Source organism: Puma concolor, chromosome B3 (assembly GCF_028749965.1).
Source record: "Puma concolor isolate L17-30 chromosome B3, mPumCon1.1.hap2, whole genome shotgun sequence".
In the NCBI taxonomy this organism is placed as follows: domain Eukaryota; kingdom Metazoa; phylum Chordata; class Mammalia; order Carnivora; family Felidae; genus Puma; species Puma concolor.
The window spans coordinates 88,466,090-88,484,666 of NC_141672.1; the positions used below are offsets into that span (position 1 = coordinate 88,466,090).

The window sequence follows — 18,577 nt, forward strand, 5'->3', positions numbered from 1 at the left end:
GCAGCTACCATAGTCAGCATCTGTGTGCCAGCCCCTGGTGGAAGTGTGGTGGTATGGGCCTCAAGCCTGTGATTGGGCAGAGGGACCAGGGAGAGAATCCGTGAGAGAGAACACTGTATGTCGTCAGCTGGGCTCCCAGACTGTGTGTGTGGCTGTGTCTCCATAAGAGTCTCCTCTGCTCTGGTGGGCTTAGCTCCAGAGCCTCCCCTTGTCCTAGAATTTTCTTCTCTCATTTTTCTCTCTGGGGGAGCACTCACAGGGAGCCTGCAAAGGTGGAGCTGACTCCAGAGCCAGAGGGGATTGGTCAACCTGTTTTTATCCCTTGCAGTAGTGACCTGGACCAGAGAGGAGTTTGTCTTTGAAAACTGTTTTTTTTTTGTTTTTTTTTTTTGCATTTTCCTCTTTGGAATTTGGGGGGCTTAACCTTAAGTGCTTAGAGCCTGGGAGACCCTGTCGCTGCTGCCACTGGCACTGTTGCCTTAGTGAGTACCCGCTGCTGCATTCTGCTGCAGAAGCTGTCAGGCCTCCAAGCAGCTGGGAGAGAGGGCGGGGGAGGGCGTGATGGAGTCCTGGCAGGCAGGTGACCAGGCAGCAGTGGGGAGATGCTGGAGCCACCTAAGATGAAGGGCAGTCATCTGACAGAAACAGAGGTCCTTGGCTGGCAGATAAATGAAGACTTGCCAGTAGTAATAAGCCCGGACATGTAACATAAGGTTGCTTCCCCCACTCCCCCACCCCCAACCTGCTTTCTGGGAACTTGACTGATGTGCTTAGCAGAGGAGCCATTTTTATTCTGATGGCGTGTGGCCATCTCAGGTGAATGTGCTGGGTCTATAGTGAACATCTCAGACAGCTTCCCTGTGCAGGTCTTGTTGGTGCATGAAGGAAGCTGCATTGGGTCAGCAGAAGCTAACTGGCTAGCTGCTGCTTCCCTAGGGGAAGGGTAGAGGGAACCCTCTTCTGTGGAGAAGCAAATTGTGAATGTGAGGGTTGTGAGACAGGCAGAGAAGGAAGCTGAATACTCTCTGGGGATTAAGAATAAAGGTACCTCCCCTGCTCCTTGCGTCTGATGGCCTGGACTTTAGCTGAGTTTGTCCAAGACCCTCTTATGGGCTCATGCTTGTAATTCAGCCATGTCTGTGGTCAGACAAATTTTGGAGCGGTAATCTAGCATGCATACAAACATATGTATAATCTGTTTCCCATTAGCACCTTTTCTCTTTGTGTGGTGTTAACTGGTTTTCTGTTCTAACTGCTGTCCTTAGCCTTTTGCCTCACATATGAACAGAGTGCCTTTCCTCTTTCCTGTATATTCCACTGTGTGTATTTGGCCTTTTGCCCATAGTAGTCAGAGCCAGTCTCCCCCAGGACACACGCACTCAAGTATCTGGGCCTGTCCCAGTTCTTGGGCCCATTGTAGATTGAGTCCCCTCCCAGACTCCTTCCCAGGGAGGACATTGCCATCGTGTCACTTCGTACCCCCACCCCACCCCCCCCGCCATCCATCCTTCACTCTCCTCTTAAGGCTGCATTAAGAAATCTTAATTTCTTCTAAGACAAAAGGCAGCAAACTAGTAAAGAACTAGATAGTTGGTTTGTGTTTTGTTGTTGTTATTTTTACCAGATAGTATTTTAGGGTTTGTGGGCCATACAGTCTCTGCCGCAGCTGCACAAGCAGCCTAGATATAAACACTCATAAACGAATGAGTGTTCCAATAACACTATTCACAAAGATAGGCAACAGACCACATTTGGTTCACAGGCTATAATTTATGGACCTCTGCTTTGATATACCTTCTGTGATTTCATTCTTCTCTACAAAGTAGTAAATTTAAGCTGGGTGAACCCCTCCCCCCCACCCCCCACCCCTGCCCAGAGCACTGCTCCGACTGTCTAATGTCAAGTCAGTAAATGGGCCTTGAGAGTCAGGGCATCCTTGGACTGGAATGAGTGCTAAGGACTGGCTAAGGGAGAGCAGATGCGGGCTCTTTTGTTAGCCTGTGGCAGCTCCCAAGCCCTTCTAGTCACTCCCTACTCCCTAGGGCCACCACCCTGGAATGCCCATGCAGTGGCTCTTTTAGAAATCTGAACGACAGAGGGGCGCCTGGTGGCTCAGCCGGTTGAGTGTCCAACTTTGGCTCACGTCATCATCTCACAGTTAGTGGGTTTGAGTCCCATGTTGGACTTTGCACTGACAGCACGGTGTCTGCTTCCAAATTCTCTGTCTCCCTGTCTCTCTGCCCCTCCCTGACTCACACATGCACTCTCCCTCTCAAAAATAAACATTAAGAAGGAAGGAAGGCAGGCAGGAGGGAGGGAGGAAAAGAGAGACAAAGGGAGGAAGGAAGAAAGGAAGGAATGAATGAACCTGAATGACGGAGATGGGGAGACCCTGCAGAAACAGCATGTGAGGTCCTTGCATAGGAGGCCATGTGTGACCCTGGGAAAAGCCATGCAGGGAGAAGCTGTCAGTCTTCTGAAGAAGGCTATGACTCATCCACGGCCACACAGGTACCTGAAGGCAGAATAAAGCATGACTGCAATCCAGAATTCTTTTTAAACTTTGTATTATGTATAATTCCAAATACACTACTAGTGATCAAGTCATGGCTAATCTTGTTTCGTTTATATCCCCACTCCCTTTCCACTTTCCCCTACTGTCCCCCACACTGGATTTGAACAAATCCCAATTTCACCAGTAAATACTTCAGTGTATATCTCCAAAGTTATGGTACAACCTGAAACTCATGAGCCCTATTCTTGGGCTCATTCACTGAGAATAGCCCTTGAGTGGAGACCAGCCGTCCTCTGGGTCTCAGTGCATATAAATCTCTTTCCTCTAGATTGGCTACCTTCTTCCTACTCTTGTGTCACAGAGTGTTTCTGTTTCAGAAAACAGAGATGCATGATGAACATGTAGGGGAGTTTCTATTCCCACGGTGGTTGTTGGAGCTTCTGCCTCTACTCTGTTTCCAGCACATTTTGAGCAGATACCTTTTATTCTTTTTTAAAGGCCAAAGCTCCTTGATTTAGCTAAAATGTTTTTGTTTTTTAAAGCTGCTTTACTTTCCTGGTTATTTTCCTTAACTAGAATGAACTTGTGTTTCTGGTAGACTCACAGTCTAAGGATATGCTAGTCTGAGGACCATTCTCCCCTCCTTCACTGTGACATCATGAGCTGCCTGTGACAGCGTGCCTGGGACAGTGTGTGTCTCAAGTTGCTAGAAGTTCAAAGCCCTCTCTGCCCTGTTGAATTCATGGCTCTCTCAGAAAAGCTTAGACTATCACTGGTTTGCCCTGAACTGGGCTTGCATTTCCCTTGGGTAACCCCGGCCCCTCTGTGATAGGAAAGTGCTGGAAGAGCAGAGCGACCAGGACCGCCAGCCACTGGGGGCTGGAGAGGCGCCCCACAGGGCCCCGATTCAGCACCAGCACTACATGGGGGATTTGAGGCAGCGGATCCTAGCAGGACAGATTAGAGCCAGACAGGAACTGGAGTTCGACCAAGCACACCTCAGCCGGCAAATTAAAGACAGTAGGTGCCCACTGCTCACTGTGTTTGCTTCACCTTCTCATCTCTTCATTTTCATGCTTCTGCATCCTTCTGTATTCTCTCCTTTGTTGCCTTTATGATTTGATGGAATCTTTGGTATTAGGTGTTCTCTCCCCTCTTTTAGAAACCAGGGGCTCTTATGAGGGGCTGGAAGCAAGAATAAGGAAGCGACCTTCCTTATTGCCCCTCAGAGTGATGGACCTCCTGCTCTCTCTTCACGTGCACATTTATTTGTGCTTTGGTGCCTGTCCCAGCATGTGCTAATGCCTGGGGGCTTCCTTCCCTAGCCCTGTGGTAAGGGGGCCTGGCATCCCTCATATCTTGGCCAGGGCTTTCCCTCCATTCAGGTCCAACCACAGCCAGAGTTGTGTGAGTCTACGCCACACGGGCAGGGAGAGGTGCTGACCTTCTCTCAGGGTGTCTTTGGTTCCCAGACCAGCAGTGGCTGCTCATAGAAGAGCCCCGGCTGGCTGGCTTGCAGCAGCAGCAACAGCAACAGCAGCAAGACCACATCGCAGAGAAAGAATTCGAGGCTTGTGTGCGACCTGGTGCTTGGCTCCAGACAGATCTTGAGACTCCGCCTCCCCCACTGGTCCGAAGTCAGAAGAGGGAGGTACGACTGCAGCTGGGGCGCAGGAACGTGCTTCGGGCAGCACAGAGGGACATCCGGCGAAGAAAAGCCTCCTTCCAGCTAGAGAGAATCATCAAGAAGCAGAGGCTGCTGGAGGCCCAGACAGGACTGGAGCAGCCCAAGGCATTGTGTGGGCTCCAGGATGACCACACCCAGAAGCCCCCATACCGGCTCCCTGGTGCTGGTGCCATGGTCCGAGAATCTCAACACAGAAGCAGACTGACAGATTGCCATTCTTTGAGCCTCCAGAGGCTCTGCAGCCAGTATTTGCCCAGGCTACACAGGTACAGCCAGCTGTGGTCACCTGAAATCACTGGCTGAGGTTTACAGCCTTGTTGCCCAGTCAGTGTTCTTCACTTCCCAGTGCCATGGTTTCTCAGTCTGTGAAATGGAAAGATTTGCTTCCTCTTCTTTTTCCCACCACTTTTCCCCTCTTCTTTCTCTGTAGGTGACATCTTCTAAGACTTAGGCTTTTCTCTTCTCCCACCCCGAGTGGCAACTCTTGCTACTTTGGTGATATCTTCCAAGTGAGAATCTCAGCCTCATTTTTTACCTGCTCTTTAGACCCTGGCTGTGCACATACATTCCTTGTGTTTGTCCTGCCACCACCTCCCTCTCCTCTTGCCTCACACCGGACTGTGTTCCCACACGCTTCCTTCTCCTCCCTTCCTTCCACCTGTCCTGCCACCTCAAATGAGCTTCCTCGCCCTACCTTCCAACTGGTAAGCTAGTGGAACACTAGCTGATTCCTGGGTCCAATTTGGGATCTTCTTTTTTTTTTCTTTTCCCCTTCACTCCTTATATTCAGTCAAGGTGAGGGTGGAGCAGGGGACTGTGTCTACTTCTCTGTATCCTCCATGCTTACCTCAGAGCCTTGCCCATAGTATGTGTAGACTTCACGCCTTTTGGTTCTGTTGGCTCACCTCTCTAGTCTTCAGAGTACTAGGCAGGCTTTTTTTTTTTTTTAAAGACTTTTATTAAAAATTTTCAAACATAGACTAAGTTGAGAGAATAGTGTCCCTATCACCCACATTCAGGAGTTTCCAACATCTACCATGCTTGCTTTAATCTCCTCTCCTTCCTTTTCCTGATGAAATATTTTTATTTGTTTGTCTTGAGAAAGAGAGAGAGCACGTCCGCGCACAAGTTGGGGAGGGGCAGAGAGAGGGAGAAGAGAATCCCAAGCAGGCTCCACACCACTAGCACAGAGCCCAGTGTAGGGCTCAAGCTCATGAAACTGTGAGATCATGACCTGGGCAGAAAACAAGAGTTGATCACCTCACCAAATGAGCCACCTAGTCTCCCCTCTGATGAAGTATTTTTTTTTTTTTAATTAAAAAAAAAAATTTTTTTTTTAACGTTTATTTATTTTTGAGACACAGAGAGACAGAGCATGAATGGGGGAGGGTCAGAGAGAGAGGGAGACACAGAATCTGAAACAGGCTCCAGGCTGTGAGCAGTCAGCACAGAGCCCGACATGGGGCTCGAACTCACGGACCGCGAGATCGTGACCTGAGCCGAAGTCGGACGCTTAACCGACTGAGCCACCCAGGTGCCCCTGATGAAGTATTTTTAAAGCAACTCTTAGATACCGTGTCATTTCAATCCTACATCAAGTATACACTTAAAAAAATAAGAGCTTTTCTTCGAACCACATTTCATTATTCACTTAACAAAATTAAGATTAATTATTCGATACAATCCAAAACCTAGGCCATATCAAATTTCTCTAATAGCCTCAAAAATATGTATTTACAGTTCAAATTAAGATCCAAATAGGATTTACACACTGCATGTGGTTATGTCTTTTAAGTTCCTTTTTCTTTGATATCATTTTTATTTCTTCATATCACTGATTTGTTAAAAGTGTATCAGTTCTGTAGAATATGATGCTTTATAGGTTTGCCTGTTTGATTCCTTGTGGTGTCATTTAGATGGTTCCTCTGTTCCTCACGCTGCCTATTAAATGGAAGTTTTCCCTAAAGGCATGATTACATTCAGATTTAGTTCAATTTTTTTATAAGATAAATTAAGGAACAGAGTGTACCTGGGCCTCTTTGAAGCCAGGGCTATAGTCCACAGTTGCTTTTTGTACCCATAGAGCTTTTCTCTGACTTCAAATGCTAGGGGACAGTGACATTGGCCTAGTTTTTAACCTCTTTTACAGAAAACTAAGTGGGACTTTATATTCCCTCTGTGAGCAGGCAATAGGGACCTTCTACTTTTCTGAGATGGATTTCCTTGTCTCCACAGTATTTTCCTGAGTCGAGATCCCTCCACCATGGTACCTCCTTTGCCTGATCCTACTGACCAAATGTCAGAGACAATTCCATCAGAAGAATATTTGCCCCAGGCTGCTTCTTACCCTCCAAGGACAGGGCATTTCAGCAAGAATGCCCTCTGTTCCTCAGGCAAGGGGCATTTCTGCAAAGCCAGGGGGGCCTTGGCAAGGAAAGGAGCCTCAGCCTCAGGCACCTGTCTCACTGTGAGTTCTGAGTCTGCCAGCATCCAGGAAATGGAGAGCGTGGGTAAGCAGCCCTGTTGGATGGTGTCCCAGAGCTTAGCATCTCTTGACCATTCAGCTAACAAGCTAAAGCCAAAGGATGAGCCAGAAGCACTCAGCCCTTCCACCTATACCAGGAGGGGTAGGGGACTAGCAGACTCTGACCACACACGATCAGGGTGGCATAAAGAAGGGAACGTTGGGACCCACAAGACTGCTAAGGGAGCCAGATGCAGTTCCTCACATCCCTGTGGACCCAGACAGGCATCTGGGCATGGAAAGGCAGCCAAGACTTTCTGGGTAGAATCCAAACCACCTTCTTCAAGCAAGGCATCAAAAAGGCAGCAGAGGGTGCTGGTAGCTAGGGCCAGAGACATTGTCAGAAATTCCTCTTGTTTGCCTCATGGCAGCTCTTTGAGGAGGCAGCACAGTGCAGGAGACCCAGATTCCACATCCTCACTCACCGATTGCAGCCCAAGAGTGGATCTTGTAAGAGAGAAAGATGGTGACTTATCTGATGCGGATAGCAGTTACTCAGTGGACTCTCTCTCCTATGTCTATGCCAAAGCCCAAATGGAGCCACTGAAGCCAGAGGACCTCCAGGGGAAGGAACAGGATCTCCCAGAGTCAGAGAACTCCGAAAGTGATGACAGCCAAATATCTGAGGACTCGCTGGCTGAGAAAGGATATGAAAGCCTGCCAGACAGCTCAGGGAGCAGTTATCTCACCAACCACCACGGCCACCCCAGGGCCAGAGCTAAAGTCCCTGTGAGGGGCTTCACCATGTCCTCAGACAGTGAACTATTCACCCAAACTTGCAGGAGCTTTTTCCTGGATAGCCTTATTGATGCCAAGGAGGAACTGGGGGAAGATCAGCAAGAGCCTTTCTTCAGTTCAGCTGATGAGATGCCTGCAGAGACATTTTGGCACCTGCAGACCTGCAGTCTGCCCATAGTGGACCAGGAGGCAATGTGCAGGCTTGGTCCCATCAACCATAGAACAGGAACCAGGCTGGATGCCATCCTGCCAATGAGCAGTTCATTTTACCTTGGCCCCCCACCCCAGCCTCACTGTGAACAACCTGAGTCGGAGGTAGAGGTGAGCTCCTCTGAACAGGCAAACACACTCCAAGGCCTGCAGCTTTCAAGAGGGAGCCCTCTGTTGTCCATGGATTCCTGGTTTTCCTGTGACTCTAAGATCAATTCCAGCAGCCCTTCAGGAATAGTGGGTTCCTTATGTCCGAGTCCTGATATCCAGGAATTTCAACCCCAGGGTCAGGAGAGGCCTGGACAATGGCAAAATATGGAAGAACTCAAGCCATCAAGGGCAGAAACACTCCTGCCTTATAACTCCAAAGTACCCCAAGGCGGCGCTGAGCTGCCTTGCCATATAAGAGGTGTGTACACAATCCCTGCCTCTGATACATCCAGGCTGTCATTCTGGGGGTCGTACAGCCTTCTTCAGCCACGAGTTGCTGGCATCTTTCGAGCCAGAGGTACCCCTGATACAGCCCAGCAGGGCAACTCGGAAGCATCCAACACCTCTAGCCTATCAAGTGTTTTGGCTGCCTCTGCCGCCTCATTAACTCATGTAGGCAGTGCACCTGAGAGGGACTGGGCTGCCCTTCAGCAGAAGTACCTCCTTGAATTGTCTCATCCTGTTCTGGAGGCTGTGAGAGAGCCCAGGCCAGCTTTCCCCTCCCTTGAAGAAGACTCCACTTCCTTGACCCAAGCTTCTGGCAAAGAAACAGATAGTGTGTTGCCAGTTGGTTTTGGGGTATCCAGCAGTCTGCATTTCAGCACCTTTCCTCTCCATTTTTCCAAAATTAGGCATTTGAGAGCAGAGAAAGAACAGGACAGTCTGAGCGCTGAGACAGAAGGTACTTCAGATTTCCTTACAACTAGAGAGAAAGAGGTGAGTCATAGTGGCACTTACTCAGCAGATGTAGAATCATTGACTTCTGGAACTATAAATGCACCAGTCTTTGTAGCCGAGAACAAGGTGGCAAATTCCATGACACAAGCACGTGAAGACAAGCAGAACAGTTTGGAAGAGTCTTCACAGAGTAATGGGAAGCCTGGACTGATGACTTCCTCTGATGAATGGTTCTTCCTCAAGAGCCCTTGTCACAGTAATGCCACCATAGCCACTAAAGAAAACCATGGGCCCCGGGGCTGGGCTCCTCTCAGAAAGAATAGTGCAGGCCAGGAGGGGCACTTAAGTCACAGCAGCTACCTGCCCCTCCAGGAGGAGAAGGTGAACTATCAGGAGAGCTCCAGGGAAGTGGTTGGAAGGCACACTAGCGTTTCATTCGCGTCAGGTCCAGAGCCATACCCCCACTCTGCTGCCTGGAATCCATTCCTGTCTTCCTTGAAGCCACCCCCCTTGGAGACATTCTATGTGACCAAAAGCCGGGATGCCCTGACAGAAACTGCCTTAGAGATTCCGGCTTGCAGAGAATCAAGAGTGCCTTCCCCACCCCCCAGGGAAGCCTGGGGCTTTGGTCATGACCACCAGGTTCTCCACAATGTTTATGTGAAGAATAATTTGCCAGTGCTGTTACAAAACCACAATTCCAAGATTCCCTCATCTCAGCAGGTCACAGCAGGGAGGCCAGTTCATCTGAACACCAAGGAAGTTATCAGAAAAATGGGGAAATGCCCTGGAAATACTGAAGAAGAAAGCCATAATTCAGTTTATCTTTTTGTTGGTCAGAACAGACATTTTCTTTCATCTAGCACAAAGGTATGTGAATTTGAAAATCAAGTTGGAATTTTAAATGAACACAGTCTTTCAGCACTTGAGGAAAAAGAAAAGGCCACAATACAGTCCTATTGCAATGTTTCCTCAAACCATTGTAGGTCTGGGAGGCCTCTCCATGTTTGTGAGTCTGAGGCAGATGGGGAAGAAGAGCAGGATCACCATGTAGTCCTAAGACAGACACAGGCGTTTGATATGAACAGACAGCTTCCTTCCGGGGCCAGGTCTGATTTCATCTATAAAACCATCAATTTAGCCCTTGACAAGGACATGCTGGGGGAAACTGCTGTTTCTTTGCAGTCTAAATCAGTATGTCATAGAGTAAGAGGCCCAGAGATGATGGCCCAAGATGAGAGTCCAGCCCACAAGGGTGGGGGGAAAGCAGAGGGGAAGAGTGAATCTGGGCTTCTTGGGAAATCTCTCCATTCCAAAGGCTGCTCAAAAGAGTTTAAGCTTCCACAGACAGAGTCTACATATGAAAGATTCCGGTCAGTTATAAGCTCTCAGGAAAAAAACCTGAGTGAATGCAAGGGCTCTGGAAGATCACAAGAAACGTTAAACCCCAAAGAAGAACCTTCTGGAAGAAAACAGAATAAAAGAGTTAACAGTGCTGATGAAATGGCCAGGCTAATTAGGAGTGTAATGAAGCTGGAAAATGGCATCTTAGAAATTGAATCCAAGCAAAATAAGCAGCTATATGCTCCTCCCACACAGGGAGTCAGTAAGGAGTCTGTGTTCCAGGACCAGAGGGACCGGGAGATGGCTGACTGTGCCCTGAGGTCAGGCAGCTCTGGGAACCACCTGTCTTTCAAGGATCAGCCATCTTCTCCAAAACAGATAGATGATATTACCTTTAGGGATAGTGAAGCTGGAGAAATGGAGGTTAACAATAGCATTGGGAAAGGTCCCCAAGTCCGAAAAATCATCTTGAGCCCCTTCAAGTTAAGGGAATGTATACAAGACATTAAGTTTATGACAGAGCACACTCCCCCAGCTGTATTAGACAGACCATCCTGGGACACTTGTGATTGCGTAGGGACATGTACAGCTGGTAGAGGGTTCGCAGACACTTGCGGTAATCCAAGAACTGAGGCATCAGCTAGTGCTCTGCCATCGCAGCCCAGATTGAAGATGTCTTCTGAGAAGGAGAGCAAGGCAGGGAATGCATCTGCATGCCCCAGAGGGCAGCCCTGTAGCTTGGGAGGTCTTGAGGATCTGGAAACTGTGAAAGATTTTCAGGAGAGCCAAGTTGCCAAACATGTAAGTAGTTCTAAGCAAAAGGGGCCAAAAGCTCAAGGCCGAGTTGAGGAAATGATTGTGCGAACGGGAGGGAGCCTACTGGAGGAAGACAAAATGGTCTCATGGACTCAGAAAGTTCCTAGCCCAAGCCCACATTGTGTGAGCACATCTTTTAGCCAGGAGACTGGCCCATTGCTGAGCCAGCCAGATTCCTCTGTGGCTCCTCACAGAGACCTGAGTGGTACCTTGCCTTTGGATTCTGCAAGGCTACCAAGAAACTATCTTCACGCATGTGATACTGTACACATTGACTATGTGCTGGATCCCACGGTGTTCAAAATGACTGACAGTCCCTTGGTAACTGGAGCAGGGCGTCAAGACCAGAGTGGAGAGCCCCGAAGCTATAGCCCTCAGGGAGATGTTAGAGGGGGCTTTTCCTTGGCACACACTGCTTGGTGTGAGTCTGTGATAGCTACGGCCATGGCATCTCATGGTCAGTTCCATGTACCAGAGAGCATTTCCCTGGGGGCAGAGAGCAGGAGATCACCAAGCACTCAAGATGAAGGAGGGGACCTCAGAAGCATCGTGATGGGCTTGAGTCCCAGGAAGAATTTTGCTTCTGAAGCTGAGGCAGCTGTGCAAAGAGGATCAGAAAGAGCCAGTCCTCTGAAAAGGGGATTTAGCCCACTTGAAAAGACCAGCTGCCTCTTAGAAGAGGGTAACAGTCAAGGCCAGCAGGCTAAGCAGAAGGCAGAGAAGGAAGCCAAGGACCTCAGTCCTGCTGGTGGTGGTTTCTCAGCACCTGTGTCCCTGCCGAGGGTGCATCACCCAGAGCACTGTGCTCATACATCTACGGACCTGGCTGTGTTAGAGGAGATCAGACAAGCAAAGGCCCAGGGAAAGCAGCTTCATGGCTTAGGGGCTGATGGCAATGTTCTTCCTTACTATGTGACTTTATTAGAACCTGAACATTCTTCAGGGGCCCGTGGTAGGCCTCAGTGTCCACAAAGGGACCAGTCGGTGTCAGATAGGACCAGGAATGAGGATGAAGCACAAGGATTTTATGTGACATCACTCTCTGCTGAACCAGGACATCTGTCGACTGACGAGGCCACACCCCTCCCTGCAGACAGCTTTCAACATCTGCCCAACACTGAAACTAAAACAGGGCCATGGCATCCCTCACAAACTTCCTCCCATGCAGCCCCTGTTCCAGGCAAAAGCCATTGTACTGGAGAACGGAGACATTTTCTGGGAGCTGGTGAACAGTTTGTATGTCACTGTAGCTCTTCTGAAATCAGAGAGAAAAAGAAAAAAGCAACCGGAACACCTTCCTCTGCTGATCCTGTGAGCTCAGACAGTTTTCCTTCCACACTGGTAGTGGACAGGAGGGTAAGGTCAGAGAAAGCAGTGGCTGCCTTATCTTCTTGGGCCCCTTCTGGTGATCCTGGCATGATTCTGTGTGGGGGAAGCCAGTTAGCTCAATGGGAGACTGCAGAAGGCACACGCCCTGGTGGTCAGGAGACCAACCCAGTGCATCACGAACCTAGAATTCTAGATACCACTTGTGGTGGAGGTTCAGGTAATTTCTCAGTGGCTGCACAGGGAGGAAAAACAACCTGTTCTGAAAGTGGGCTTGTGACCTGTGATGTTCAGAATTCTGTCAGCCTCTCAGGACGTACCCAAGACCATGGCCGGTGCTTTGAGGCTTCCATTGGCTTAGAGGAAGGGGGGGCAAGTCCCAAACAGGGTACCATCCTGCCTGGAGCCCCAAGAAGGGCTGATACAGAAGCTCCTTCACAGCACCATTTGAAGTGGGAGGAGAGCGATGACTGTGGGCTGGCAGAAGCCTGCAGCCCAGCAAACAGTGCCAGCAGCAAACATCCTAGATCAACTCCATTGCCAGATCAAAGACCTAGCCCTGATTCTGAAGTTCAGGAGGAGTCCCAGTGCAGACATCCACAGGAAACTTTAGACCGTGTCGTCATCTCAGGGAGCATGGAAGGCAGCAGGGCTCTTAGTCCACCTAGGGGGCAGGAAGACAGTGGAACATCGCCTTGCTGGCATCTTTGCAATCCTCAACCCATGGATTCTCGTGCCTGTGCATCCCCGTCCTATACTTTATCGTGTTACAGAGACGGTGACCTGAGGAAGAGGAGTGCCAAGACTGCCCTACATACTCTCCAGCCACCCTGCATAGTATCTTCCAGAGCCTGTGGAATGGATGAGACAGCAGAAAGCTATTCCAGGGCACCTGAAGTGCTCTGGACTCCTGGCCTTGAGCCCAAAGGCATTCGTGTAGTATTTGCACCAGCAGACATCAGTTCTTGGGAGCCTTCCGCTTCCGCTCCTGTCCTATCTCTGGCTCAAGAGGGCAGCTCCCCTTCTGCCCCTGATGTGATGACATGTTCCTTGAGCCACTCCGTGGCTCATGGAAGCTCAAGGTCAGGAGAGGATCCTGAGAAAAAGGTTGCTGAGAAGAAAGCCAGCCTAGAGCCTGAGGCTACCTTTTCCTCTGCAGACATGTACTCTGAGCCACTGAGGGAATTTCAGGATAGCTCTGTAGGTGGCCAGAATGCACAGGACTCTCAAACCAAGCCAGAACCACCTTTAACAACTGGGAGGCCATACACCCTGAATTTAAGTGAAGGGTCTATTGAGAGTGAGCTTCTGGGGGAACCTCAGCATGGATGTTTAGAAGATGCCATCCAGTGCCTTCCAGAAAAACCACAACTTTCCACTGAGTCCAGAGATCACAGTGGATTGGATCCCCAAGCCAGGTTTGTAGCAAAGTTAAAACACATTTCTAGGCACCAAGCTGACAGTCCCTGGGATGAGGAAGAGCAGCAGAGACACCAGGCTTCGGGTGGTCGGGAAGAGCCTGCCCAGGGCAGGAGCTCCCAACCTTCCCATGAAGGTGGGTTGGACAGCTGTCGAATTATAGATGCAGGCAGAGAGGAAGCATCTGTAGCCCATCTCTCTGTGTCCAAGATGCTTTCATCAGGCTTTGAAGACTCAGCCTCCATGCCTTTGGGGCAGAGTGGAGCCCCATGGCCCACACCCCAGACCCCTGGCCTGCCTGCCTCTGGCAGGGAGCAGCCGGCTCCCCATCATGGGTGCTCACTTCCTGTGATTTCAGTCTTTTCTGGCCCCAAACACTCCAGGTCCTCCCCCAGACCACAGTTCTCTGTGGTCAGCTCTTCCCGGTCTCTTCAGGAGCTGAATTTGAGTGTGGAGCCTCCTTCCCCCACAGATGAAGATACACAGGAGCCTAACAGATGGTGGACTCCACATCCCAGGGGTCATTTCAAAGGAAAGTCAGCAGCAGGAACATCTCTGAAAGCTGAGGGCTGCAGTCAGAAAGCCTCATCTAACTGGGACATGAGCACTGCTGGTCACCAGCCCCCACAACCTACCAACCCTCCTTACCCAAAGTCCTCAGATCTTTCTTGCATGCCAATCCCTGACTTCATGACAGGCTGGACATCTAGTACCCTGCAAGAGTCCTGGCAGGAAAATCCAGAGAAGTGGCACTCTAGGGTAGACAAAGGAACGTTACACTTTGGCTCCAGGGACATCAATCCCTACATCCTCTCCTCACGTCCAGAGGGTCCTGTGCACGTTGGCTGGAAGCAGTATGTGTTTGGCAGTGCCGCGGATGTCTCTTGTACCCAGGGCCCGATACCATCAAACATGGCCCGTTGTTCAAGCATGGACGATGGCCTGGAAGACCAGAACTCTCCGCTCCACTCCCACCTCAGCACCTATGCCAATGGCCGGGACCTGGGAAGCACACAGAGCAGCATTAGAAATGCCCAAGGTTCACATGAGGCCTGGGAAGTATGGGGCTCCTCATTTGCCTTGGGGAGCCCCCACATCCTGAACACCCCTGAAGGAACAATCCCCAGTAAGGGTCCTGACAAGAGAGCCCAGACCCTGGGCACTCCTGATGAAGCAGGCTGTCTGAGGAGTAGGCCCCTGTTGGCAGAAGAAAATGCTGCAGGTCCAGTAGATGAGATTATGCTTCTGTATCCATCAGAGGCATGTGGCCCTGTGGGGCAGTCCAGGATGAGCACCTTGGAGCAGGGCACACAGACCCTGGGCTGCAGTGTCTGCTGGAGCTCCACTGACATCTCTGCTCAGCCAGAAACAAGTGCAGTGCCAGGCTCTGGTCTGGTCTCCTGGACTAGCATGCACAACCTGTCTCTCCACCTCTCACAGCTGCTACACAGCACCTCGGAGCTGTTAGGGAGTTTCTCCCAGCCAAGTGTGGCTGAAAAGGAGCGGAAGGTCAAGAGGGAGTCCCCAGATGAGATGACCCAGGCCCTAATGATGGACTGCTGTACTCAGACCACCATGGATGAGGGCATCCAAACTGAACTGGCCTTACCACCTCTGCACCTTCCAACCCCAGAGGCCAACCCTCAGGAGGTCAATGTGGTCCTTGAAGTGCTGGGCTCAGATATCCCCATCATGTCTCAAAAAAAGGGACATGTCACAGGGACCCTTCAGAGGAGAGAGTCAGAGGAAACTGCATGGAAAATGGCAGGGCCCTCAGAATCTCAGGAAGAAAGCCCCCACTTCAGGCCCCAGAGCTTTCCAGCACCCGCATACCACTCGAGGCTTCAGAAAGCCCACTTTGGGCAGAACCTCCCTTCTGTGATCCCTCAGGCTTCCCTTAATGCCTCCCTGCCTCCCAGCGTCCAGGCAGAGGAGCCCTCCTGCCTGGCTGTCAACAGCCCCAGCCTCAAAGGCTCCCACTCCCCAGGGCCCTGCCCCAGTTCTGCAGAGTCTATGGGGAATCCTAAGGTCCAGAAGGAGCTGGGCACCGTGGGTACCTTGTTGGTAGACAGGGCCTCCTCCCCAATACTCACGCTTAGTGTCAGCACCCAAGGATTGGGGATCTCCCCAGATTCTTTGTCTCTCACAGCCCCCTCAGCTTGTCCTCTTGAAGGACGCCAGAATTTTGTCTCCAGTCCAGACCGTTTCCTTGATTCCCCCAGGCCTCCAGTGGATATTTATTCTCAAATTGTTAATGAGTCCGGTGACTCCCAAAGAGTGGGGGCTCCATGTGGGGAAGGTGGAAGTCCCTTAGAAAGGAGTGATGGCAGTTCGCTCCTTGAGGTGAGGTCCCCGGTCAGTCCACCACAGACCCCAAAACTCCAAGTCTGTTTCATAGAGCAGCCCCCTCAGCAGCTTCAGCCCAAGACCACCACCTTGGTCCAAAGCAGACCACCACCACCCTCACTGAGGTGCCAGAGTCCGAATCTGGCTGATGACTTCGTGCCTGAGGACGTGGCTTCCTTGGAGTGTGGCTCGCTGAGCAGTAGGGAGCCAAGTGAATGGCGGAGCAAGACAGAAAATGAGGGTGAGCCACAACCCACTCTGGACTTTTCCTCTTCAAGAGGAGGCCTTCATCACCTCAGACCCTGCCCTGTCTCTGAGTTGACTACTACTGCAGGGCTCCAGGGTCCCACTTTGAGCCCTACCTGCCAATCTGAGGTGCTCCTGAGCTCCAGTTCCCAGGTATGCATGGCCGCTGAGCCCCAGCATCACGGCCTGAGGGACTCCTCAGTGCATAACAAAGTCAGTCATTGGAGCGGGGTTCAGGATGGCTCTCCTGGGGGGCTAGGTGTGGAGTCACTGGGAACCAGGTGTGATCTTAGCTCTGGAAAACAGGGACAGAAGCCCCTACAATCTCCTGACAACCAGAGCCAGGATCCTGAGTGGTCCCAGAGGGAGCAGATCCCCTTGCAGATTGGGGCCCAGAACCTCTCACTCAGCACAGAGCTCACAGAAGCGAAGTTGCACCACGGCTTTGGGGAGGCCGATGCCCTGCTGCAGGTGCTGCAAAGTGGGACAGGGGAGGCACTTGCTGCTGAGGAGCCTCTGCAGTCCACCTGGGAGGAGCTCTTTGCCCGGTAAGTGCCCCCAGCCTGGCGTGAAAGGGCAAGGGGTGGGCTGAAGGAGAACCACAGAAGGCTAATAGCTGGCTGTTCCTTTCTCCCCTGCTCAGCTCTGGGATCTTCTGGGGCTCAGAGATAGATCTTAAGATGGAGAAGGGCATTCAGGGCCAGCTTCAGTGAATCAATCACATTTTGTCTCAGGCAAAAACAAACCATTGAGGCCCTCCGGAGAGAGCGAGCTGAACGACTTCAGAACTTACACCAGACACGGAACCTCAGCCCCCAGAAACAACTGAGCCTCCTGCCCAACAGGGATCTCCCCACCCGGGACCTCGGCCTACCCAGCAGGCGCCGAGAATACCTGCAGCAGCTGAGGAAGGATGTTGTGGAAACTACCAGGTATGGACCAGGACCCTGCAGAGAGCAGATTGTGTATGGAGTGGGAGGGCTGTGGGGGGCAGGGCCTGGAAAGTGGGGGCTGCAGCTTCCTTTGGACAGGAGTGATTCCAAGAGTGGGTCCTACGTTCCTACGGTCCTACATTCCTGTGGGCAGGTGGAGGCAGCTCGGGGAGAATGGGTCAAAGGGAAAAAGGAGGATGTGGGAGGGAACAGGGTGGGGGCAGAGCTCATGGGAGAGGGTGGACAGAGCAGCTGTGACCTTCTATGTAAGACAGCAGGCCTGAACCTCAAAATGGGTGGTAAAACCAAACTGGGCAAAGAGAGGATGGGTCCTTCAAGAGGATGGTGTTGAATAGGTCTGGGGTAAGCAGGCCAGGGCTGTCACCCATGCACCCACCACGTTAGAAGGCATCTCTCCACCCTGTGGTCTTCCTTAGGAGCCCAGGGTCGGCATCACGGTCTGCTCACCCTGCCTCAGACATAGCGTTGATGCTGCAAGAATACCAGCGCGCCCGCGAGGAGGCCAAGGTGGAGATTGCCCGGGCCCGGACCCGGCTGCAGGAGCGGACCGAGCAGGAGAAGCTGAGAATCCGCCAGCAGATCATCTCCCAGCTACTGAGGGTGGGGCATGGGGCAAGCTAGTGATTCTGGGTGGGCCAGGAGCCTGGGAAAGACACCAGACCGGGTCAGCCTTTGCCCGGGCTGCCTTGGAGTCCTGGGATGTAGCCTTTGGAGGAAGGTGTTGGACTCCTAGTGCCAGCTCAAAGCTGTGCTCGCTCTTTTTACTTGTCACCCTCCTCTGACTGGCTCCTGTCCCCAGGCCAAAATCTGGGAGGAGGCTGCTTTGGTTTAGAGTTGGGGTAGGTATGTGGGGAGGCACTGGGGAGGTGAGGAGGGGTGGTTTCAGGGGAGAAGGGGATAGAGAAGGTGTACCAGCAGCTGGTTGCCAGCCATCCGTCCTTGTAAGGAAGAAGAAAAGCTGCACACACTGGCTGCCTCCAGCTCCCTGTCTGCCAGCTCCAATGGAAGCCTCTCCTCTGGTCTTACCTCTGGCTACAACAGCAGCAACGCCTTATTGTCGGACCAGCTCCAGTCCCCAGACAGTGTGGTGAGTGGGCAGATACTAACAATGAGCCACAGGCCAGAGCCACTGAGACAGGAGTTGGAGCAGGAAGTTCTGCCTCCCAGAGGCTGTCGCTGACTTGAACCCTTCTTGTGGATGATAGATAGGCTTTGTCTCTCTCTTAGTTTTGCCTCCTTCTCCCTGTGTGTTCATTCAACATGTGTTTATTTTGTAGGTACTATTTTAGGCACTGGGGATAGAGCAGTGAGCAAAAAAGTTCTTCTTAAACCATTAGAGGGATATGCACAGATTATTGTAAGATTATTTAAGCACTGTTGCAGTAAGTTATATGAAGAAGGGGTTCTAAGCCAATATAAAATGGGATCTGATCTGGAAGGTCACCAAAGATGCTCTGAAGAGAGTGTGTTTAAAGTGACACCAGAAGCGTGAGAGGCAGTTAACAGAGCAGAAGCTTAGTGTAGTATGTCAGGTGTCAGGAGAGATGGGGGGTTGGGTGGGGAAC

General features: G+C 51.2%; 1 protein-coding gene across 15 annotated transcripts in view; it reads left to right on the plus strand.

Annotated features, from left to right (window-relative positions):
- The window catches only part of STARD9 (StAR related lipid transfer domain containing 9), a 121,302-nt gene that overhangs the window by 87,951 nt on the left and 14,774 nt on the right, over positions 1-18,577 (plus strand). For 6 of the 15 annotated variants that reach the window (XM_086710475.1, XM_086710471.1, XM_086710472.1 and 3 more), the window contains 6 exons: positions 3,348-3,535; positions 3,970-4,468; positions 6,438-16,607; positions 16,794-16,991; positions 17,429-17,612; positions 17,959-18,099. In XM_086710475.1, the coding sequence (XP_086566601.1) occupies positions 3,348-3,535; positions 3,970-4,468; positions 6,438-16,607; positions 16,794-16,991; positions 17,429-17,612; positions 17,959-18,099 (11,380 nt within the window). Of the gene's footprint in view, positions 1-3,347; positions 3,536-3,969; positions 4,469-6,437; positions 16,608-16,793; positions 16,992-17,428; positions 17,613-17,958; positions 18,100-18,577 lie in introns of those variants that run through there. The other 9 variants (XR_015252605.1, XM_086710481.1, XM_086710473.1 and 6 more) reach the window with 6 other exon arrangements.